General features: G+C 44.4%; 2 protein-coding genes across 14 annotated transcripts in view; one reads left to right on the top strand and one right to left on the bottom strand.

The window, feature by feature from the left end:
- Positions 1 to 18,274, bottom strand: part of XPOT (exportin for tRNA) — a 196,424-nt gene that overhangs the window by 43,213 nt on the left and 134,937 nt on the right. For 3 of the 10 annotated variants that reach the window (XM_084956255.1, XM_021091942.2, XM_084956252.1), the window contains one exon: positions 15,526 to 15,764. The exons of 3 other annotated variants lie outside the window; for them this stretch is intronic. Coding sequence is in view for 1 of the 7 variants with exons in the window: in XM_021091940.2 (XP_020947599.1) it covers positions 3,086 to 3,098 (13 nt within the window). In the remaining 6 variants the exon portion in view is untranslated. Of the gene's footprint in view, positions 1 to 281; positions 3,616 to 15,525; positions 15,765 to 18,274 lie in introns of those variants that run through there. 4 more of the 10 variants (XM_084956257.1, XM_021091941.2, XM_084956254.1 and 1 more) reach the window with 3 other exon arrangements.
- Positions 14,167 to 18,274, top strand: part of C5H12orf56 (chromosome 5 C12orf56 homolog) — a 105,953-nt gene continuing 101,845 nt past the window's right edge. For all 4 annotated transcript variants that reach the window (XR_014803504.1, XR_014803505.1, XR_014803503.1 and 1 more), the window contains exon 1: positions 14,167 to 14,622. Coding sequence is in view for 1 of the 4 variants with exons in the window: in XM_013997692.3 (XP_013853146.2) it covers positions 14,371 to 14,622 (252 nt within the window). In the remaining 3 variants the exon portion in view is untranslated. The remainder of the gene's footprint in view (positions 14,623 to 18,274) is intronic.

The raw sequence follows: 18,274 nt of genomic DNA, 5'->3' as shown, positions 1-18,274 counted from the left end.
TATTATGTAAAGACAAAATGACAAACTCATATTATCTTATTATACTAATTATAATAATTTGCCTATTGCCGTTTATCAATATCACAAATCTTTAAAAATTAGAATGGCTGACTAAATACTGACCTCAAAATTCCTTTCTTAATGCCATGCCCTCAACATATGGAAATTCCCATGCTAGGGGTCAAATAGGAGCTGGAGCTGCTGGCCTACGTTACAGTCCCGGCAATGCCAGATCCCAGCCTGTGACCTAAATTACAGCTCAGACAGGCCAGGGATCGAACCTGTGTCCTCATGGATAGTAGTGGGGTTTGTTACCGCTGAGCCATGACAGGAACTCCCTCAAAATTCCTTATTTGAGAGTCTACAAAGTATTTAAGAGAAGAATGAAAAATAAGTCATTTAGCTTTTAACAATGGACTAGTTCTACCTTTTACAGATCTCTGCTCTTGCCAGCCCAATTCCAGAAATGTATTTCAAAAACTTTTTTCTAATAATAGCTATAAAAGTTGACAACTTAATACTGACTATTCTTCAGAACTTTTTTTTTAGTCTCTAGAGAATTTATGCACTTTTTCACAATATAGGACCTAACTTTTTTTTTGGGGGGGGGTCTTTTAGGGCTGCACTGGCGGCATATGGAGGTTCCCAGGCTAGGGTTGAATCAGAGCTGTAGCCACCGGCATATGCCACAGCCACAGCAACGCAGGATCTGAGCCGCATCTGTGACCTACACCACAGCTCATGTCATGGCAATGCCAGATCCTTAACCCACTGAGCAAGGTCAGGTATCGAGCCCGCATCCTCATGAATGCTAATTGGGTTCGTTAACCACTGAGCCATGACAGGACCTCCAAGGACCTAACATTTTGAATTAAGAACATGATCAGCCCCAAAAGGCAACCTGGTTTCTGGTAAAATGTTTATTTATTTTCAGAAACAAGGAACAAACTCTACCAGAAGTAAGGAGACCAGGTCTTACTACTCCCATTAAAAGGTGGTGAGGCTTAAAACTCATATATACACACACATATTTATCATAAGCAAAGAGATCAGAGCTCAAAAAAAGGCCAAGAAACTAAATGGGCAGGGGGAAGGGAATCTAGGTTAGACCACTCCTCCAGCAACATGCTTTTCGGTCTCCCCCAGGTTTGCCAGAATCAAATGATAACTCAGGGTATGTGCTGAGAGCCTTGAAGATCGCTTAGCCCCTTCTCTCATGGTTACCATCACACTTGCAGACTACGGCAAGGCAGTGTAACTCCTCACTGCCCTTAGGATTAAGATCCAAACACTTTTCAATGCCTCATCATTCTGCTCCCCAACGCAGCAAGACCAGTGGTGTTTTGCCTTTCATCTTCTTTGCACACACTGCTCTTTTTTTTGTTACTTGGTTAACCCCTGCTTATCCTTCAGAATTCAGCTCAGAGGTCACCTCTTTCTAGAACACTTCTTTGACCCCTATTGTTCCACTCTCCTAAACTGGATCAGATGCCCTTCCTAGGTGCTGATATGCTGCTTACTATTTAAAGGGAGGGAGTGACTGAATATTCATCACCATGTCCCTAGGACATAATACAACACTGGTTTTAGATTTGGACCTGAATTGGTCCACTCTCGTCATTTTCAAATGGTGCGGGGGAGGGACATGTGGACAACTATGAAACCTGAGAGAGCCCTTTCCATAGAATGGGAAAGAGAGCATCTGCCTCATAAAGATGTAGACTTCAATGAGATAAGGTATGTAAAGCTTGCCTAGCACACAGTGGTCGCCCGATAGGTTATTTATAATGCAGGGCTAGGCACACCAGGGATGGGAACTACTTGAAGCACTCTAGATTTGTCTTATCATACCAGCAGACTTTGAACAGATGAAGAAACAAAAAATAAGGCACTGATCCCCATCACCCACCCTCCACCAAAGGCAAGAAATTTTGATGATGATACCCCTGGAAAATGCACACACAGAAAGAAAAGACAATCTGAGTTTCTAAGAATCCCAGATTGAGAAGTCCTATAAAAAATTCCTTGAATTTGGCATGGCATTAGGGAATACTTTATAAGCTTGGTGACTCTGATTCAATCACAGGAAACAGTAAATGGTCCTAAATAAAAACAGTGCAAATAAAACAACCTAAGGAAACAAACATGTTACAGTTGTCAGTACAGAAAGAATCCCCCACGGAGACAGCACTTGGATAATCAATATGCAATGGTAAGTTACCTACATATATGCAAACAACTTAAAAGTTTCAACCTGTGCAAAAAGGTGACAATTTTTCCAATAAACGGTTGTGCATGAACACAATGTTCTAACACAGCATGGTCATTCAGGCTTAAACAGTAGTTACAATGCGATAAACACTTCAATTACGCATCTAGCAAATGTTCTGGGGGACAGCGAGCAACATACTTAAAAAATTGAGCCCTAACTTTCCGATAGGATAGCCATGAAGTCAAGAATCAAAACAACATGGAAAAATTTTACTACACCTACTGAAGACTGTTCAAAGACCAGAACTGAACCTTTCCAGCTTTTTAGCACCACGCTGACAAGTCGCTTTAATAAAACGTTAACTTCCCCCCCTGTAACAACTAATTAGCACTTTCAAAAAGTACTCCTTTTTTTTTTTGGTTACAGGGAAAGACCAAGCTTCCCTACTCCTGCAGAATCGTGAGGAAGAGCAAAAATGGCCGTGTCCGTGCTGGCAAATTACTACATAGAAATAATACTTTTTTTTGTCCTTGGGGCGGAGGGTGGGGGGGTGGTGAGTGGATCAAGTTTGAGGTCTCTGCAGAGGAAACTGGTGAGAAACGCTACAAACTATTACAAATGGGCTTGGCCTCTTCTATTATACCGGGGGCCACAGGCGATGGGGCCCTCCTCGGCCGGCGTGGCCCCTTTTCTTCCCCCGGATCCCTCCCCTAAAGGAAGCCTCGTGGCATTTCGGGTGATGAAACACCCAGCAACGAGCGGCCACGCACTCGGGACGCACTCCGCCTGGGCGGCCGCAACTCATACCCACCCCCACCCAGTCCGCCCAGCCTCGGGGCGCAACGCCTTGGAGGCCGTCCCCCGGGCCCGTACCCCTTCCCGGCATGGGGGCTCCCGGGGCCAGTCCTCCAGGCCAACTTCCCGCAGCCTCTCGCGGACCGAGTCGGGTCCGAGTCCCGCCGCCCCCGAGCCCCGAGTCACCTTCCCTATCACTCCATCCCGCCTCCCCGCCTGCACTCCTGAGGGCCGGTCAGCGGAGCGGAGCAGCGCAGCAAGCAGGGAGCGGGGAGAACGGCCCTAGTCCTTGTCGCCGTCGTCCTCCACCACGGCCGCAGCGCTAACGCCGGGGACGGAGCTGGCCCGGGCCGCGCGCCTCTCGCTGCTCCGCGTCCCCTGACGCCTTCTCTTGCGTGGCGCCGGGCCGGCAAGCTAGCAAGCAAGCGGGCGGGGTCGGTGCCCCAAGAAGGGAAAGAGCGCGAGGGCCGGCTAACGCCGCAGCCGCCGTAGCCGCTGACTCAGCGAGACGCGCGCTCCCCGTGTCGGCGCCGCGCGGACCGAAGCCAGCAGCCTCATGGAGAGTGCGGACGACGGCCCGCGGGCCCGGATCGGGAGCCTACAACTCCCAGCATGCAATGTGCAGGCGACGCTTCCGGGCAGCGGGGGCGCACACGCGCGCGGGGCGCTCGCCGGGAGGTGTGGTCGCCAGGGCCTGTAGTGCATGCCGGGATGGGGGTCTGACAGGAGCCTTTTCCGACTGTTGAGTCTTGAGTCCCTTGTTGCTTTTGCGCTGAATCGGCGACCTGGGGTTAAGTTTGCTTAGTACGTTCCGTAAACGCGTAGTGTTTTAGAGTACGGAGCTCTGGAAAGCTCTTTACATGGTCCAAACACGTGTGAGTCAGTTGTTTAATTCCTCTTCTGTGGTCCCACGTGTTTTCCCGCGTGCGGATCCTCCGATGAGCGCTAAAAATGTTCATGCTCACTTTAAACATACTAGTGTTTTTGTCGTTCGTGAAAAGAAGGAGCGCATTCTTAGGTTCCTTCTATGATACTGTTAGTTCATGTATTCATTCACCGTTTAGTTTATTCATACTGAATAGAGGTAGGACAGACTCAAGCTGCGCGGATTTGAATCCCAGCTTCCTGTCACCCGCTGTCCTGCTCACTAGCTGTTAACCTGTTTCATAATCTATCTGTACTTCAGTTTACTCAGTTGTAAAACAGTGGATGATAATAGTACTGACCTCAGAGTTGTGAGGATTGAGTTAATACGTGTGTTTGGCACACAAAAGTGATATTTAGGTTTCTTTCTTTTTTCTTTTCTTCTTCTTTTACCGCACATGGAAGTTCCAGGGCCAGGGATTGACTCTTACATGGGATCCTTTAAGCCACTGCACTGGGCTGTGGACCAAATATGCACCTCTACAGTGACCAGAGCCACTGCAGTCAGATTAACCCATTGCCCCATGGCAGGAATCCAGGTTTCAGTACATACTTGCAGTAATTGTTAAGCATGTACTGAATACATAGTACGCTGCCCTCACTGGGACTGCAGTGAAAAAAACTTGGGAAAGGAAATGAGAAGAAAAGTAGAATAAAATGAATATAACAGGAGTTCCTGTCGTGGCTCAGTGATAACGAACCCAACTAGTACCCATGAGGATGCAGTTCCATCCCTGGCCTCCCCCAGTAGGTTAAGGATCTGGAGTTGCCCTGGTGTAGGCCACAGATGCTGCATGGATCCTGAGTTGCTGTGTCTGTGGTGTAGGCCTCGGATTGGACCCCTGGCCTGGGAACTTCCATATGCTGCTGGTATGGGGGCTGCTGCCCTAAAAAAACCAAGTAAAATTAAATTAATGTAGCAATTTAATAGCTACATTTAGTGATCTACCATGTGCAAGGCACCAGGCTTTTCATATATAAAGTATCTTGAATCACTTTTGCTTCACATTTGTAATTGTTTAAAATGTCAGGCTAGGATTCCTGCCCTATTTCAGTGTATCCCCAAGTCTAGTACAGTGGCAGCCCGTAGTTACTACTCAGTAAAAGAATACTTTACATGCATTCTTACATTAGCTGTGTGGGTCAGCTCTGACTATGGAGGCCCAGTTCTCATCCTGGTCTAAGAGGCTCCAAGGTCCTTAATATGGTCTTTAATATTCCACTGTATCATCCTAAGAACCTTGAAACACAATCTTTCGTGTTGTTACTATCTATATTTGCCCTTTTCATTTGTAAATGTATTTTACGGATACTAAATGTGTTAAATATCATAGGAAGTTAATCTACAGCTTATACACAGTTTATCTAGTAACAGTGGCCCTTTATGCTAGTTCAAATACCTAGGACTGTAAAAATCCCATTCGATTTTGTAAACCTGTGTTTTAGGAACAAATAAGGAAGTACTTTGTATCCACCTGAAGAGGATCTGAGAGAGATATTAAATTTGACCATTCCATATTCTAGTTCCCCCATCCATAAAGGGATGGACAGTTTCTCATCTCAAGATTAAAATAAAATGCCACCAAGGCCAGACAAAGATACCACAAAAAAAGAAAACTACAGGCCAATTTCACTGATGAACACAAAAATCCTCAGCAAAATACTAGCAAACCGCATCCAACAATACATTAAAAGGATTTTACATCATGATCAAGTGGGATTTATCAAGTGGGTTCTTCAATAACCGTGAATCAATCAGTGTGATACACCACATTAACAAACTGAAGAATAAAAACCATATTTCCTCTCAATAGACTCAGAAAAGCCTTTGACAAGATCCAACACCCATTTCTGATAAAAACCTTTTAGAAAGTGGGCATAGAGGGAACCTACCTCAACATCATAAAGGCCATATATGACAAACCCACAGTGAACATCATTCTCAATGATGAAAAGCTGAAAGATTCCCACTGAGATCAGGAACCAGACAAGGATGTCCGCTCTTGCCACTACTCTTCAACATAGTTCTGGAAGTCCTAGCCATGGCAATCAGAGAAGTAAAAGAAATAAAAGGAATCCAAATTGGAAAGGAAGAAGTAAAACTATCACTATTTGCCAATGACATGATACTATACCTAGAGAATCCTAAAGACTCTACCACAAAACTGTTAGAGCTCATTCATGAATTTGGCAAATCACAGGATACAAAATCAATACAGAGAAATCAATGGCATTTCTATACACTAACAATGAAAGATCAGAAAGAGAAATTAGGGAAGCAATCCCGTTTACCATCGCATCCAAAAGAATAAAATACCTAGGAGTAAACCTACCTAAAGAGACAAAAGACCTGTACTCTGAGAACTATAAGACACTGATGAAAGAAATCAAAGATGACACAAATAGATGGAAAGATATACCATGCTCGTGTATTGGAAGAGTTACTATTATCAAAACGACTACCTAAGGCAATATACAGATTCAATGCAATCCCTATCAAATTACCAAGGACATTTTTCATAGAACTTGAAAAAATATTTTAAAGTTTGTTTGGAAGCACAAAAGACCCAGACTAGCCAGAGACATCCTGAAAAAGAAAAATGGAGCTGGAGGAATCAGGCTCCTGGACTTCAGACTATACTACAAAGCAACAATCATCAAAACCGCATGGTACTGGCACAAAGACAGAAATACAGATCAGTGGAACAGGATAGAATTAAACCCATGCACCTACAGTCAACTAATCTATGACAATGGAGGCAAGAATATACAATGGATAAAAGACAGCTTGTTCAATAAGTGGTGCTGGGAAAACTGGACAGCCACATGTAGAAGAATGAAATTAGAACACTCCCTAACACCATACACAAAAGTAAACTCCAAATGGATTAAAGACCTATATTTAAGACCAGACACTATAAAACTCTTAGAGGAAAACATAGGCCAAACACTCTCCAATATAAACAACAGCAACATCTTCTCAGATCCACCTCTTAGAGTAATGACAGTAAAAACAAAAATAAATAAATGGGACCTAATCAAAATTAAAAGTTTCTGCATGGCAAAGGAGACTCTAAACAAAATGAAAAGATAACCCACAGAATGGGAGAAAATATTTGCAAATAAATCAACTGACAAGGGATTAATCTCCAAAATTTATGAACACCTTCTGCAGCTCAATACCAAAAAAACAAATAACCCCATCAAAAAATGGGCAGAAGATCTAAACAGACAGTTCTCCAAAGAAGACAAACAGATGGCCAAAAAAACACATGAAAAGATGTTCAACATCACTCGTTATTAGAGAGATGCAAATCAAAACCACTATGAGGTACCACCTTACACCAGCCAGAATGGTCATCATCAAAAAGTCTGCAAACAATAAGTGCTGGAGAGGGTGTGGAGAAAAGGAACCCTATTACACTGTTGGTGGGATTATAAATTGATGCAACCACTGTGGAAAACAGTATGGAGATTCCTCAGAAAACTAACCATGATTCTCAAAGACACATGTACTCCTATGTTCATTGCAGCACTATTTGCAATAGCCAAGACATGGAAACAACGTAAATGTCCATCAACAGAGGAGTGGATCAAGAAGATGTGGTACATATACACAATGGAATATTACTCAGCCATTAAAAGGAGCAAAATACCAGCATTTTTAGCAACATGCATGGACCTAGAAATTATCATGCTAAGTGAAGTCAGCCGTACAATGAGACACCAACATCAAATGCTTTCACTGACATGTGTAATCTGAAAAAAGGACAGACAGAACTTCTTTGCAGAACAGATGCTGACTCATAGACTTTGAAAACCTTATGGTCTCCAAAGGAGAGAGCTCGGGGGGTGGGGGATGAACTGGGTTATGGGATGGAAATTCTATAAAATTAGATTGTGATGATCATTGTACAACTACAAATGTAATAAATTCATTGAGTAATAAAAAATATATAAATAAAATAAAATGCCAGTTATCAAAATGTTGACAAAGCACAATCATTTATTTTACCTTATGCGTGCTTGCATATGGCAGTGCTTTTATATACTAATTACCAGCATTTTTAAAGCATTTATTACGTGCCACAAACAGTTCTGAGTGTTCAACATTGATCATCACAATAAGGTACTATCATTATTTTTTTTAAAGTACTATCATTACACCTGTTTTATAGATGAGGAAAGAAGTGCATAAAGGTTAAGTAACAGAGCTGGGATTCTAGAGTCTCTGCTTCTTCTATTTTTTTTTTTAGGGCCTGGGAAGTTCCCAGGCTAGGGGTCAAATTGAAGCTACAGCTGCCATCCTACATCACAGCCACAGTAATGTGGGATCTGAGCTGTGTCTGCAACCTACACCACAGGTCACAGCAACTCTGGATCCTTAACCCACTGAGCAAGGCCAGGGATGGAACCCACATCCTCATGGATACTAGTCAGGTTCTTAAACCACTGAGCCAAAATGGGAACTCCTTAGAGTCTGTGCTTCTAACCCCTGTCTCTCAACTGAAGGTCCATTAAAGGATGATGACATTGTATTAAATCAGTTCTTCCTCCTGTAAATATGCTGAGGCAACTTTTATAAAAATAAAATGTTTTTGTCTCCTATTTCCCATTCCTTTTAATTGCCAGAGTACTTGAAACAATTATGATAGATAACACTTACATACTTCATTACAGTTTACAACATACCTTCATGTAATTTTTTTTTTCTGGCCACACCCATGGCATATGGAAGTTCCCAGGTCAGGGATCAAATCTGAGCCACAGCTGTAACCTATGCCTCAGCTATGGCAATGCCAGATCCTCAACCCACTGTGCTGGGTGGAGATCGACCCCCCACCCCCACTTCTGCATTGACCCACGCCACTGAATTCAGATCCTTAACCTGTGTCACAGAGGGAACTCCATCATATAACTTTTCTAATTTGTTCCTCTTAACCTTGTAGCGATGGAGAAGATATCATTATCATGTTTTTTTTTAAGGCCGCACTTGCAGCATATGGAGGTTCCCAAGCTAGGGGTCCAATCGGACTACAGCTGCTGGCCTACACCACAGCTACAACTACGCAGGATCCGAGCCATGTCTGTGACCTACACCACAGCTCATGGCAACGCTAGATCCTTAACCCACTGAGAGAGGCCAGGGATGGAACCCTCAACCTTATGGTTCCTAGTTGGATAAGTTTCCGCTGTGCCATAACTGGAACTCCCCCCGCCTTTTTTTTGTCTTTTGCCTTTTTAGGGCCTCACCCAGGCATATGGAGGTTCCCAAGCTAGGGGTTGAATCGGGAGCTACAGCAGCAGGCCTACATCACAACCACAGCAACGAGGGATCCGAGCCACATCTTTGACCTACAATACAGCTCACAGCAATGCCAGATCCTTAACCCACTGAGCAAGGCCAGGGATCGAACCCTCGTCCTCATGGATACTAGTCGGGTTTGTTAACTACTGAGCAATGATGGGAATTTCTCATCATCATTTTTAATTTACAGACAGGAAACTAAGGTGGATCTATTTTAACTAACTTATCCTAAATCCCATAGCTAGAAGTAAATGATGGGCTAGAACCCTACTCTTGATTCCGGATTTCCTGTCTTCAGGACACCATATATGTCACCTACATTTGATCTTCCAATCTCTCAAGTTTTGTGTTTTCTACTCCCAAATCACTCTACTAAAACTCTTACAAGTTATCCAAACTTGTGGCCTTTTTTATTAATTTATTTATTTCAACTCTATGGTTGAATATTTCCTTCTTCCTTGAAATTCTCTCCTCCCTTGACTTCTACCCTGTGTTATCCTCAAGCCCTTTTTTGGACCACTCCTCTTTGTCTTCACAGCACTCCTAATATTTTCTCTTACCATGTCTTCCCCAAGGCTGCCTTCTTAGCCATCTGGCTTTCTGTTTTTTCCACTTGCTTCCAGTAATCATTTCCACAGCTTCAACACTCATTTCTATGAAGACAACCTCCCATTCTCTACTTCTGGTTCTAAGATTCTGTACTCCCAACTTGTGTTACTAGACACCTACACATACCACCAGCAGGCCAACTCTAACATATCCAGAATCAAAGTCATGATCTTACCCACAAAATATATTGCGCTCCTGACATGGCTATTGCTGCTAATGCATTCAACCCCTCAACATAACTCAATGCTCTTAGGGTCACTTTTGTTGATTTCATGTTCAATGATCCAATTCAATTTCAGTGTAGTGCTGTCACATCTATCTCTTCTGTTCCTTTCCTTATTTCCTCAACCTTAGATTAGATTTTCAAAGTGTCTCTCTTGGACTTATTGAAGGAAATTTTTCCATTACTTGAAACTTATCTTTAGGTGATGAGAAGACAGGTGATTTTTGTTATGTACCTTTTGTGTTTTTGTTTTGTTTTGTTGTTTTTTGGTTTTTGTTGTTGTTGATGTTGTTGTTGCTTTTTAGAGCCACATCCGTGGCATATAGAAGTTTCCAGGCTAGGAGTGGAACTGAAGCTACAGCTGCAGGCCTATGCCACAGCCACAGCAATATGGGACCCAAGACACGTCTGTGACTTATACCAAGCTCACAGCAAGGACGGATCCTAAACCCACTAAGTGAGGCTGGGGATTGAACCCGCATCCTCGTGGATACTAGTTGGGTTCACTACTGCTGAGCCACAATGGGAACACCTATAACTTTTTGGATTAAAAAAAATTCTCCACAGGTAACATGTAGTACATTCATTTAAAAAATGATTTCCTGCTATGGCTTAGTGGGTTACAAACCCACCTAGTATCCATGGGGATGTGGGTTCAATTCCTGGTCTCACTCAGTGGGTTAAGGATCTGGTGTTGCCGTGGCGGTGGTGTAGACTGGCAGCTGCAGCTCCAATTAAACCCCTAGCCTGGGAACTTCCATATACTGCATGTTTAGCCCTACAAGGCAACAATTAAAAAATTAAAAAAAATTTGTTTTAAATGTAATGGAGGAGTTCCCACTGTGGCACAACAGGATCCACAGCATCTTGGGAGCACTGGGATGCAGGTTCAATCCTCAGCCCAGCACAGTGGGTTAAAGGATCTGGTGTTGCCACACTGTGGCTTAGGTTACAACTGTGTCTTGGATCTGATCCCTGGCCTGGGAATTCCATGTGCCTAGGAGAGCCAAAAAAACTCAAAAACAAACACACACCCCCCCCCCCCCCCGATAATGGATACACAACAAGTTCCTACTGTACAGCATGTGGAACTATATCCAATCTTCTGAGATAGACCATGATGGAAAATAATATAAAAAAAGAAGGTATATACATATGACTGAGTCACTTTGTTGTACAGCAGAAATCAGCACATTTTATTTATTTATTTTTTTGGTCTTTTTGGCTTTTCTAGGGCCGCTGCCACGGCACATGGAGGTTCCCAGGCTAGGGGTCTAATTGTTGCTGTAGCCGCTGGCCTACATCAGAGCCACAGCAACGCTGGATCTGAGGCACGTCTGCCACCTACACCACAGCTCACCACAGCTCACGGCAACGCTGGATCCTTAACTCACTGAGCTGGGCCAGGGATCGAACCTGTGTCCTCATGGATACTAGTCGGTTCGTTAACCAATGAACCACTGAAAAATTCCCATTCCTTTTGATAGTTTTATCAGGAAAGTTTATCAGGTTAAGTGCTTGATTGTACAAGATCTGTCAAAGTGCTTGCTGAGTTTGGATGGATTTAGAAGATAAGGAGTAAATGCCTAGGTAGGGTGTGATTTTAATGATCCTCATACAGCCTACCAAAAGATAAGGGAATATGGATGTTTTACATGTCTGTGGTGCTTTTAGAATTCCTAAGTCCTTACCTTCACTCCTCACACCCACTCCTTGATGCAGGGCATTTGTTAATAGCAGTTAGTTTCACTTTACGGATGGTGAAACAGGCTCAAAAGGTGAAGTGACTTTCCAAAAATCTCAGATAGTGAGCAACAGGATTAGTGCTCTAATCCAGTTCTCCTGACTCCAAATCTAGGGATCTTTCTCCTATATAAAAGCCCCTTTCTGTGATCTGAACTTTGCTGTTGCCAAGGTAACAGCCACAGTACAGAACAATGAGTGCCTGGAAACCATGACACTGCCTTCTCTGTATGCCGCAAAGTTAAACATTTAACTGAGGTCACCTTAACCACCAGACCCTTTATTAGATTCCCTCATATGCTTCATCTTTATGTTTGTTAACCCTAGTACCCTTGTCTCCAAAAGCTCATTTATGATGGGCTTCCTGGCAGAGAGACCAGACATGCTGTCTTTTCTGGTCCTGACTCAGTCGTTCTGTTCCTTAGTCCCAGGAGGTGAGTATGGAACAGGGAGCCTGAAAGACACTGAATAGCCGTCTGAACTGAGGCCTTTTCCCCCATGTGGGCCTCACATTCTACCTGTAGTCATTTGCCTTTCACTCTTGTGAGGTGTGGCTATTTGGCAAAGGTGAGGAGGCTTTGCTTTCTATTGGTTTGATACAACAAATTCTAGAATAGGTTAGACGGAGAAGAGTCTTTTTTTTTTTTTTTTAGGGCCACACCCACGGCATATGGAGATTCCCAGGTTAGGAGTGGAGTTGGAGCTACAGCTGCTGGCCTACACCACAGCTATAGCAAAACAGGATCTAAGCGGCGACTGCAACCTACACCACAGCTTGGGGCAACACTGGATCCTTAACCCGAGCAAGGACAGGAATGGAACCCACATCCTCATGGATCCTAGTCGGGTTCATTAATTGCTGAGCCACGAAGGGAACTCCTGGGAAGAGTCTTTATTTCAAAGGAAATAGCCATGCCTCTGGGGTTCTCTCTTCATCCTGGTATGAAGTTATGAAGAGTCAGTCGTATAATCTGATTCTAAGAAAACTTTATTTATTTATGCATTTTTATTTTTTTATCTTTTTAGAGCTGCAGGTGTGGTATATGGAAGTACCCAGGCTAGGGGTCAAATTGGAGCTGTAGCTGGTGGCCTACATCACAGCCATAGCAATGCCACATCTGAGCCGCATCTGCGATATCTACACCACAGCTCATGACAACACTGGATCCTTAACCGACTGAGCGAGGCCAGGGACCGAATTTGAGTCCTCATGGATACTAGTGGGGTTTGTTGCCGCTGATCCATGACTAACTTCTAAGAAACTTTAAATTCGAGGTCATTTAAGATTTTGTCAGCAGATGGCACTTCTCTCCTTACCAAATACAAGTCTCTCCAAAAAGAAATACTGTTTCTGTTTCTTTGCTGCTGCTGAGCTCCTCAGACTTCTTTAGCACATCCAAACATTTCTCCTCAGTTACCGTTTGCAGGGATTTAGTCTACAATATCTGTTTATGTGTTTTGTGTATACTCTCTTTCCACAAAGGACTTGAAATTGCTTTTAACACACAGTATGCATTAATAAAATATGAGGAAAAGGAGAATATAAAATGCAATATAGAATATAGGATTTGATTCTGAGTTGCAGGTAGCTGGAAGAAAACATACAAAATATAAATACATGGTTTACATTACCAGGTTACTGGGTGAATGGGCAGGGAGGGAGAATGACTTTCCTAGGGCTTGAAATTAAAATGAAAGTTCTCACCTAGGATATATTGGAGGCAAGTTTCTATCTATTGTTGTGCCCTTCTCATGTCTCTGACCTAATTTATAATGTTATTCCTGGTCTGTAAAAACTAAAGGGTACTTTTACTACCCTGCAGCCTCAGGCCTGCCTGACCAACATTTCTCAACCTCTAAGCTTCAATTTTTTCAAGATTCAGGCTTCACGCAGTCTCTCATCCTACACAGGTTGTTTAAACTGCCTACAGGGGGGCATTGTCCTGGGCACTGGGAACAGAAGCATATCCATTAGACAGGTCTGGGTGTGCTCAAATCAATTTATAAAATTTTCTTCTGTCAGAGAGCTCTTACGTAGCTCAAGAAAACTTAAGAGAGTTATGCCGGGCAATGTTATAACGGAAAGCTAAACCTGTGTGATTGACCTTAAGAAAGCTTTAGGATTGTTCTATTTAAAAATAAATCGGTAAATTGCAACTCGCCCAAGTTTCCAATAGAAAACCAGACTAAAGCTGGGGCTTCCACACAGTTTGCAAGGGACGGCCTTGGTGGGCAGCAGCTAGAGTAGGAGAGGGCGGGTGAGCGGAGGGCCCCAAGATGCTTGGCAGCGAGGAACCTCAAGAAGCGGTGTCTTGCCCCTCCCACTGCAGTCTGGGGTTGGGATTGGGGGGGAGGGCGGGGCCGGACCGGGGGCTCTAGGGAGCGAGACCCGGCGTTGGGCTCCGAAGAGGGGGGCCTGGCCCCCAGGACCCGCGGGAGGCGGTGGCAGGGCGGCGGCTTTGTGGCGCGCGCGGGTTCCACCGCGGGCGGGGCGGAGGCTGGGCGGGCCAGAAGCGTCCGCCGCTCCAGCCACTCGGCCCGGCCGCGGGCACCCCTATGGCCAGCCCCACGCCGTCTGGCTTCCCAGCGCGCACCAACAGCCGCCTGGATGCGTTCCTGCGGAGGCGTCTGCCGCCTGAGGTCTACGACGCCATCCGCGCCTACGAGCCGTGCATCGTGGCCTCCGATTCGGAGAAACACACCTTAAAGTACGTGGTGCTCAGCGACCGGCTCATCTACCTGACCGAGAACCCGCCCAAGTCTATCCGGCGAGTAGTGGCGCTGAGGGACGTCGTGGCCATCGACCTGGTGAGGCGCGCGGGCGGGCAGTCGGATCGCGAGATCCCGGTTCTTGGGACCACCCTCGCCCCCAATCCCTCCTGTACGCGGGAAAGCGGAGGAGGGCTTTCTTCACCCCGCGCGGGGACTCCGGTACTCTAACTTCCCTTACGAACAGCCACACAGGAAGACTGGATAGCTGTATGCAGTCCGAATAAAGATACTTTTCCTTTTCTCCTCATTTATACTGATCATCCCCTAAACCCCTGGTTAGGGCGACAGATTTATACACATAGCTCCGTATTAGAAGTAGGATTTAGGAGTTCCCCTCGTGGCTCAGCAGAAACGAATCCGACTAGCATCCATGAGGACGCTGGGTCGATCCCTGGCCTCGCTCAGTAGGTTAAGGATCAGGGCGTTGCCATGAGCTTTGGTATAGCTTGCAGACGCGCGCTCGGATCCCACCTTGCTGTGGCTGTGGTGTAGGTGTGGCCCTAAAAAGACCAAAAAAAAAAAAAAAAAAGGTACTTTAAAAGTTACTTCTTTAAGCACCTAGCCTGTGCCAGGCACTGTGCTAGACACTAAGGATACAAAAGTGAATAGGGCACCCTCCCAGAAGCCGCTGTGGGAGAGATCGAAAGCCAACACCAGCGCAAATAAATGCCATGGAATAAGTGCTATTACGCCTTGTTCACTTTTTTATCTTTAGGGCTTAGAGCTTGTTAGGTGCTCAGTATGAATGAATGAATGAATGAATGCATTAATGAGATGCACACCGGACACCTGGTGGTCTCAGGCTGGCCACTGCTCTGGACCCAGGCCATGCTGGGAAAACTTACAGGAAGGAGTGTCAATTTAGAGTGGAGCCTTGAAAGAGATAAAATCTATCCCAGCTTTTAGTGTGCTGGTACTGTATCCCAGGAATAGATTTACCTTATAAATCAGCAACAGCTTGGAAGCAGTATCCTCTCCAATTACTCTTTTTTTTTCCCCCTTGGCTCCTTTTGTCTGATCTGCTCTCCAGGTGTGTTCTTCCTTTTTCCTTTGGGGACAGGTGTCTAGCCTCGTTTTTTTTTCCCTTGCCTGAGTCTCCGGGTCTCCCAAGGGAGAAGTTGGTGAGACTCTTTATGGGGCTGTTTTGCCAAGAAAATCAGAGCTTGTTTGGAACATGCCTGTAAGAAAATAATAAAATTAAATGAAAAAAGTAAATGCTTTCTTTTTTTTACTTAAAATATCTCTGTGGGCTAATATCACTCTGCAAATTTCTTTGCTTCACTTGAGCAAAAGCTGGAAGTAGAACTGCTTTTTCCTCACTGCTACTATTTGCATTCTCTTGAACTGAAATTTTTAAAAATTCAAATTTCTGACCAAATGTTTTATTGTTATTATTATTATTTTTTGCTTTTTAGTGTTGCACCTTCGGCATATGGAGGTTCTCAGGCTAGGGGTCCAATTGGAGCTGTAGCTGCTGGCCTACTCCAGAGCCACAGCAATCCAGGATCTGAACCATGTCTGCGACCTACACCACAACTCACAGCAATGCCGGCTCCTTAACCCACTGAGTGGGGCCAGGGATCGAACCGGCGTCTTCATAGATGCCAATCCCGTTCATTAACCGATGAGCCACGACGGGAACTCCCCAAATGTTTCAGAAATATTAAACGATCAACTTTTTCTAGTGTCTGCAGTGTAGACATTTATTCTTTTGAAAGTAATGATTTTAGGATATTGTTACTCTCCCTGAAAATAGACAGTATACATATATCAGTAGATCTTCCTTTTTAAGCTTTCGGAATCTACAAAGTAAAGCTCCGTAGGTCTGCCCAAGCCAAGAATCCTACAAAAAGGCATACCTATTTATTTGGTCATGCTTTATATACCCTGCAGGCACCCAAAAGAATGTGCAGTGTCTATAAAGGTGCTGAACAAATCTAAGATTTCAGCATTGTTGATAGATTGAATGTCCATCCTACACAACATAATTTATCTTCAGGTAAAGTTGTGGTAAGCAGAATAATGGCTCTTAAAAGATATCCCCAGAACTTATATTTTATATCACATGGCAAAGGGGAATGACAGTTGCAGATAGAATTAAGGTTGCTTGCTAATTGCTGACATTTTTTTTTTTTTTTGCCTTTTAAGGGCCACCCTTATAGCAGATGGAAGTTCCCAGCTGGGGGTTGAATTGGAGCAGCTGCTGGCCTATACCACAGCCACAGCAACTCCAGATCTGGAGTTGTGCTAATCTACACCACAGCTCTTGGCAATGCTAGATCCCCTGACCCACTGAGCAAGGCCAGGGATCGAACCTGCATCCTCATGGATACTAGTTGGGTTTGTTATTGCTGAGCAATGGGAACTCCTTGCTGACTTTAAAATGGGGAGATTATCTTGGATTATCTGCATGGGGCCAATGTAAGAAAAGGGAGGTAGAAGAAGAGTCAGCAATAGAGTGATGCAGCCTAAAAAAGACGCTGCCAGGGGAGTTCCTGTGTGGCAAAGAGGAAACAAATCCGACTAGGAACCATGAAGTTACAGGTTTGGTGCTTGGCCTCGCTCAGTGGGTTAAGGATCCAGTGCTGCTGTGAGCTGTGGTGTAGGTCACAGACATGGCTTGGATCTGGCATTGCTGTGGTTCTGGTGTAGGCTGGCAGCTGCAGCTCCAATTCAACCCCTTGCCTGGGAACCTCCATCTGCTGCAAGTGTGGCCCTAAAAAAAAAAAAAAAAAAAAAAAAAAAGGGGGAAGGGGGAAGGGGGGCCATGAGCCAGGGAACGTGGAAGGGAGCCACGAGCCAGGGAACGTGGGCAGCCTTGAAAAACTGGAAAAGGCACAGAAACAGATTTTCCCCTAGAGCCTCCAGAAAGAATGCAGTCCTGCTGAGAACTTTATTTTAGAGCAGTGAGACCCATTTCAGACTTCTGACTGTAAGAAAATAAATTTGTGTTGTTTAATGCCACCAAGTTTGTGGTAATGTGTTACACTAGCAATAGGAAATCAGTACAGAAGTGTTTCTTCTTGTGGTGTTTTTAAATGGATAACTGTTTTAAAAAAATACTGTTTCAGTGAGAAATAAGTATAATTGAGCCAAGCACAAATGCCTTAACAATCTCTTTTTCTGAGTTTTTATTATAGTTATTATAGTTCAGTGCCTTGTACTAAGCTCCATAGGGTGTGTGAAAAATGGTTGTCCTCGAATTGCTTTCTCAATTAATAACCACAGATGTAGTTGACTAGTAATCCCTCTATGAACACGATGTCTGTCCCTTTTTTTTTTTTTTTTTTTTGTCTTTGCCTTTTCTAGGGCCACTGCTGCAGCATATGGAGGTTCCCAGGCTAGGGGTCTAATCGGAGCTGTAGCCACCGGCCTACGCCAGAGCCACAGCAACGCAGGATCTGAGCCGCATCTGCAACCTACACCACAGCTCACGGCAACGCTGGATCCTTAACCTACTGAGCAAGGCCAGGGATCAAACCCTCAACCTCATGGTTCCTAGTCAGATTTGTTAACCACTGAGCACGATGGGAACTCCTGTCTGTCCTTAATACCACGTGAATTTTCCTGATTTCTGTGTTATGTCATATATATTTGTCTATACCTCAGGTTACCTTGTCTGTTACCTTGGATTACACTCTTTCAGTGCCCGGCAGCTTTGTCTTTTTTAGAATGGGTTCCTCCTTTC

Source organism: Sus scrofa, chromosome 5 (genome assembly GCF_054392235.1).
Source record: "Sus scrofa isolate SSC_HxYL_T2T_F1_AM1 chromosome 5, Sscrofa_HxYL_maternal_Yorkshire_Landrace_v2.0, whole genome shotgun sequence".
NCBI lineage: Eukaryota > Metazoa > Chordata > Mammalia > Artiodactyla > Suidae > Sus > Sus scrofa.
The sequence above is the reverse complement of the archived record's forward strand: the minus strand, read 5'-3'. Positions and strand labels throughout refer to the sequence as shown.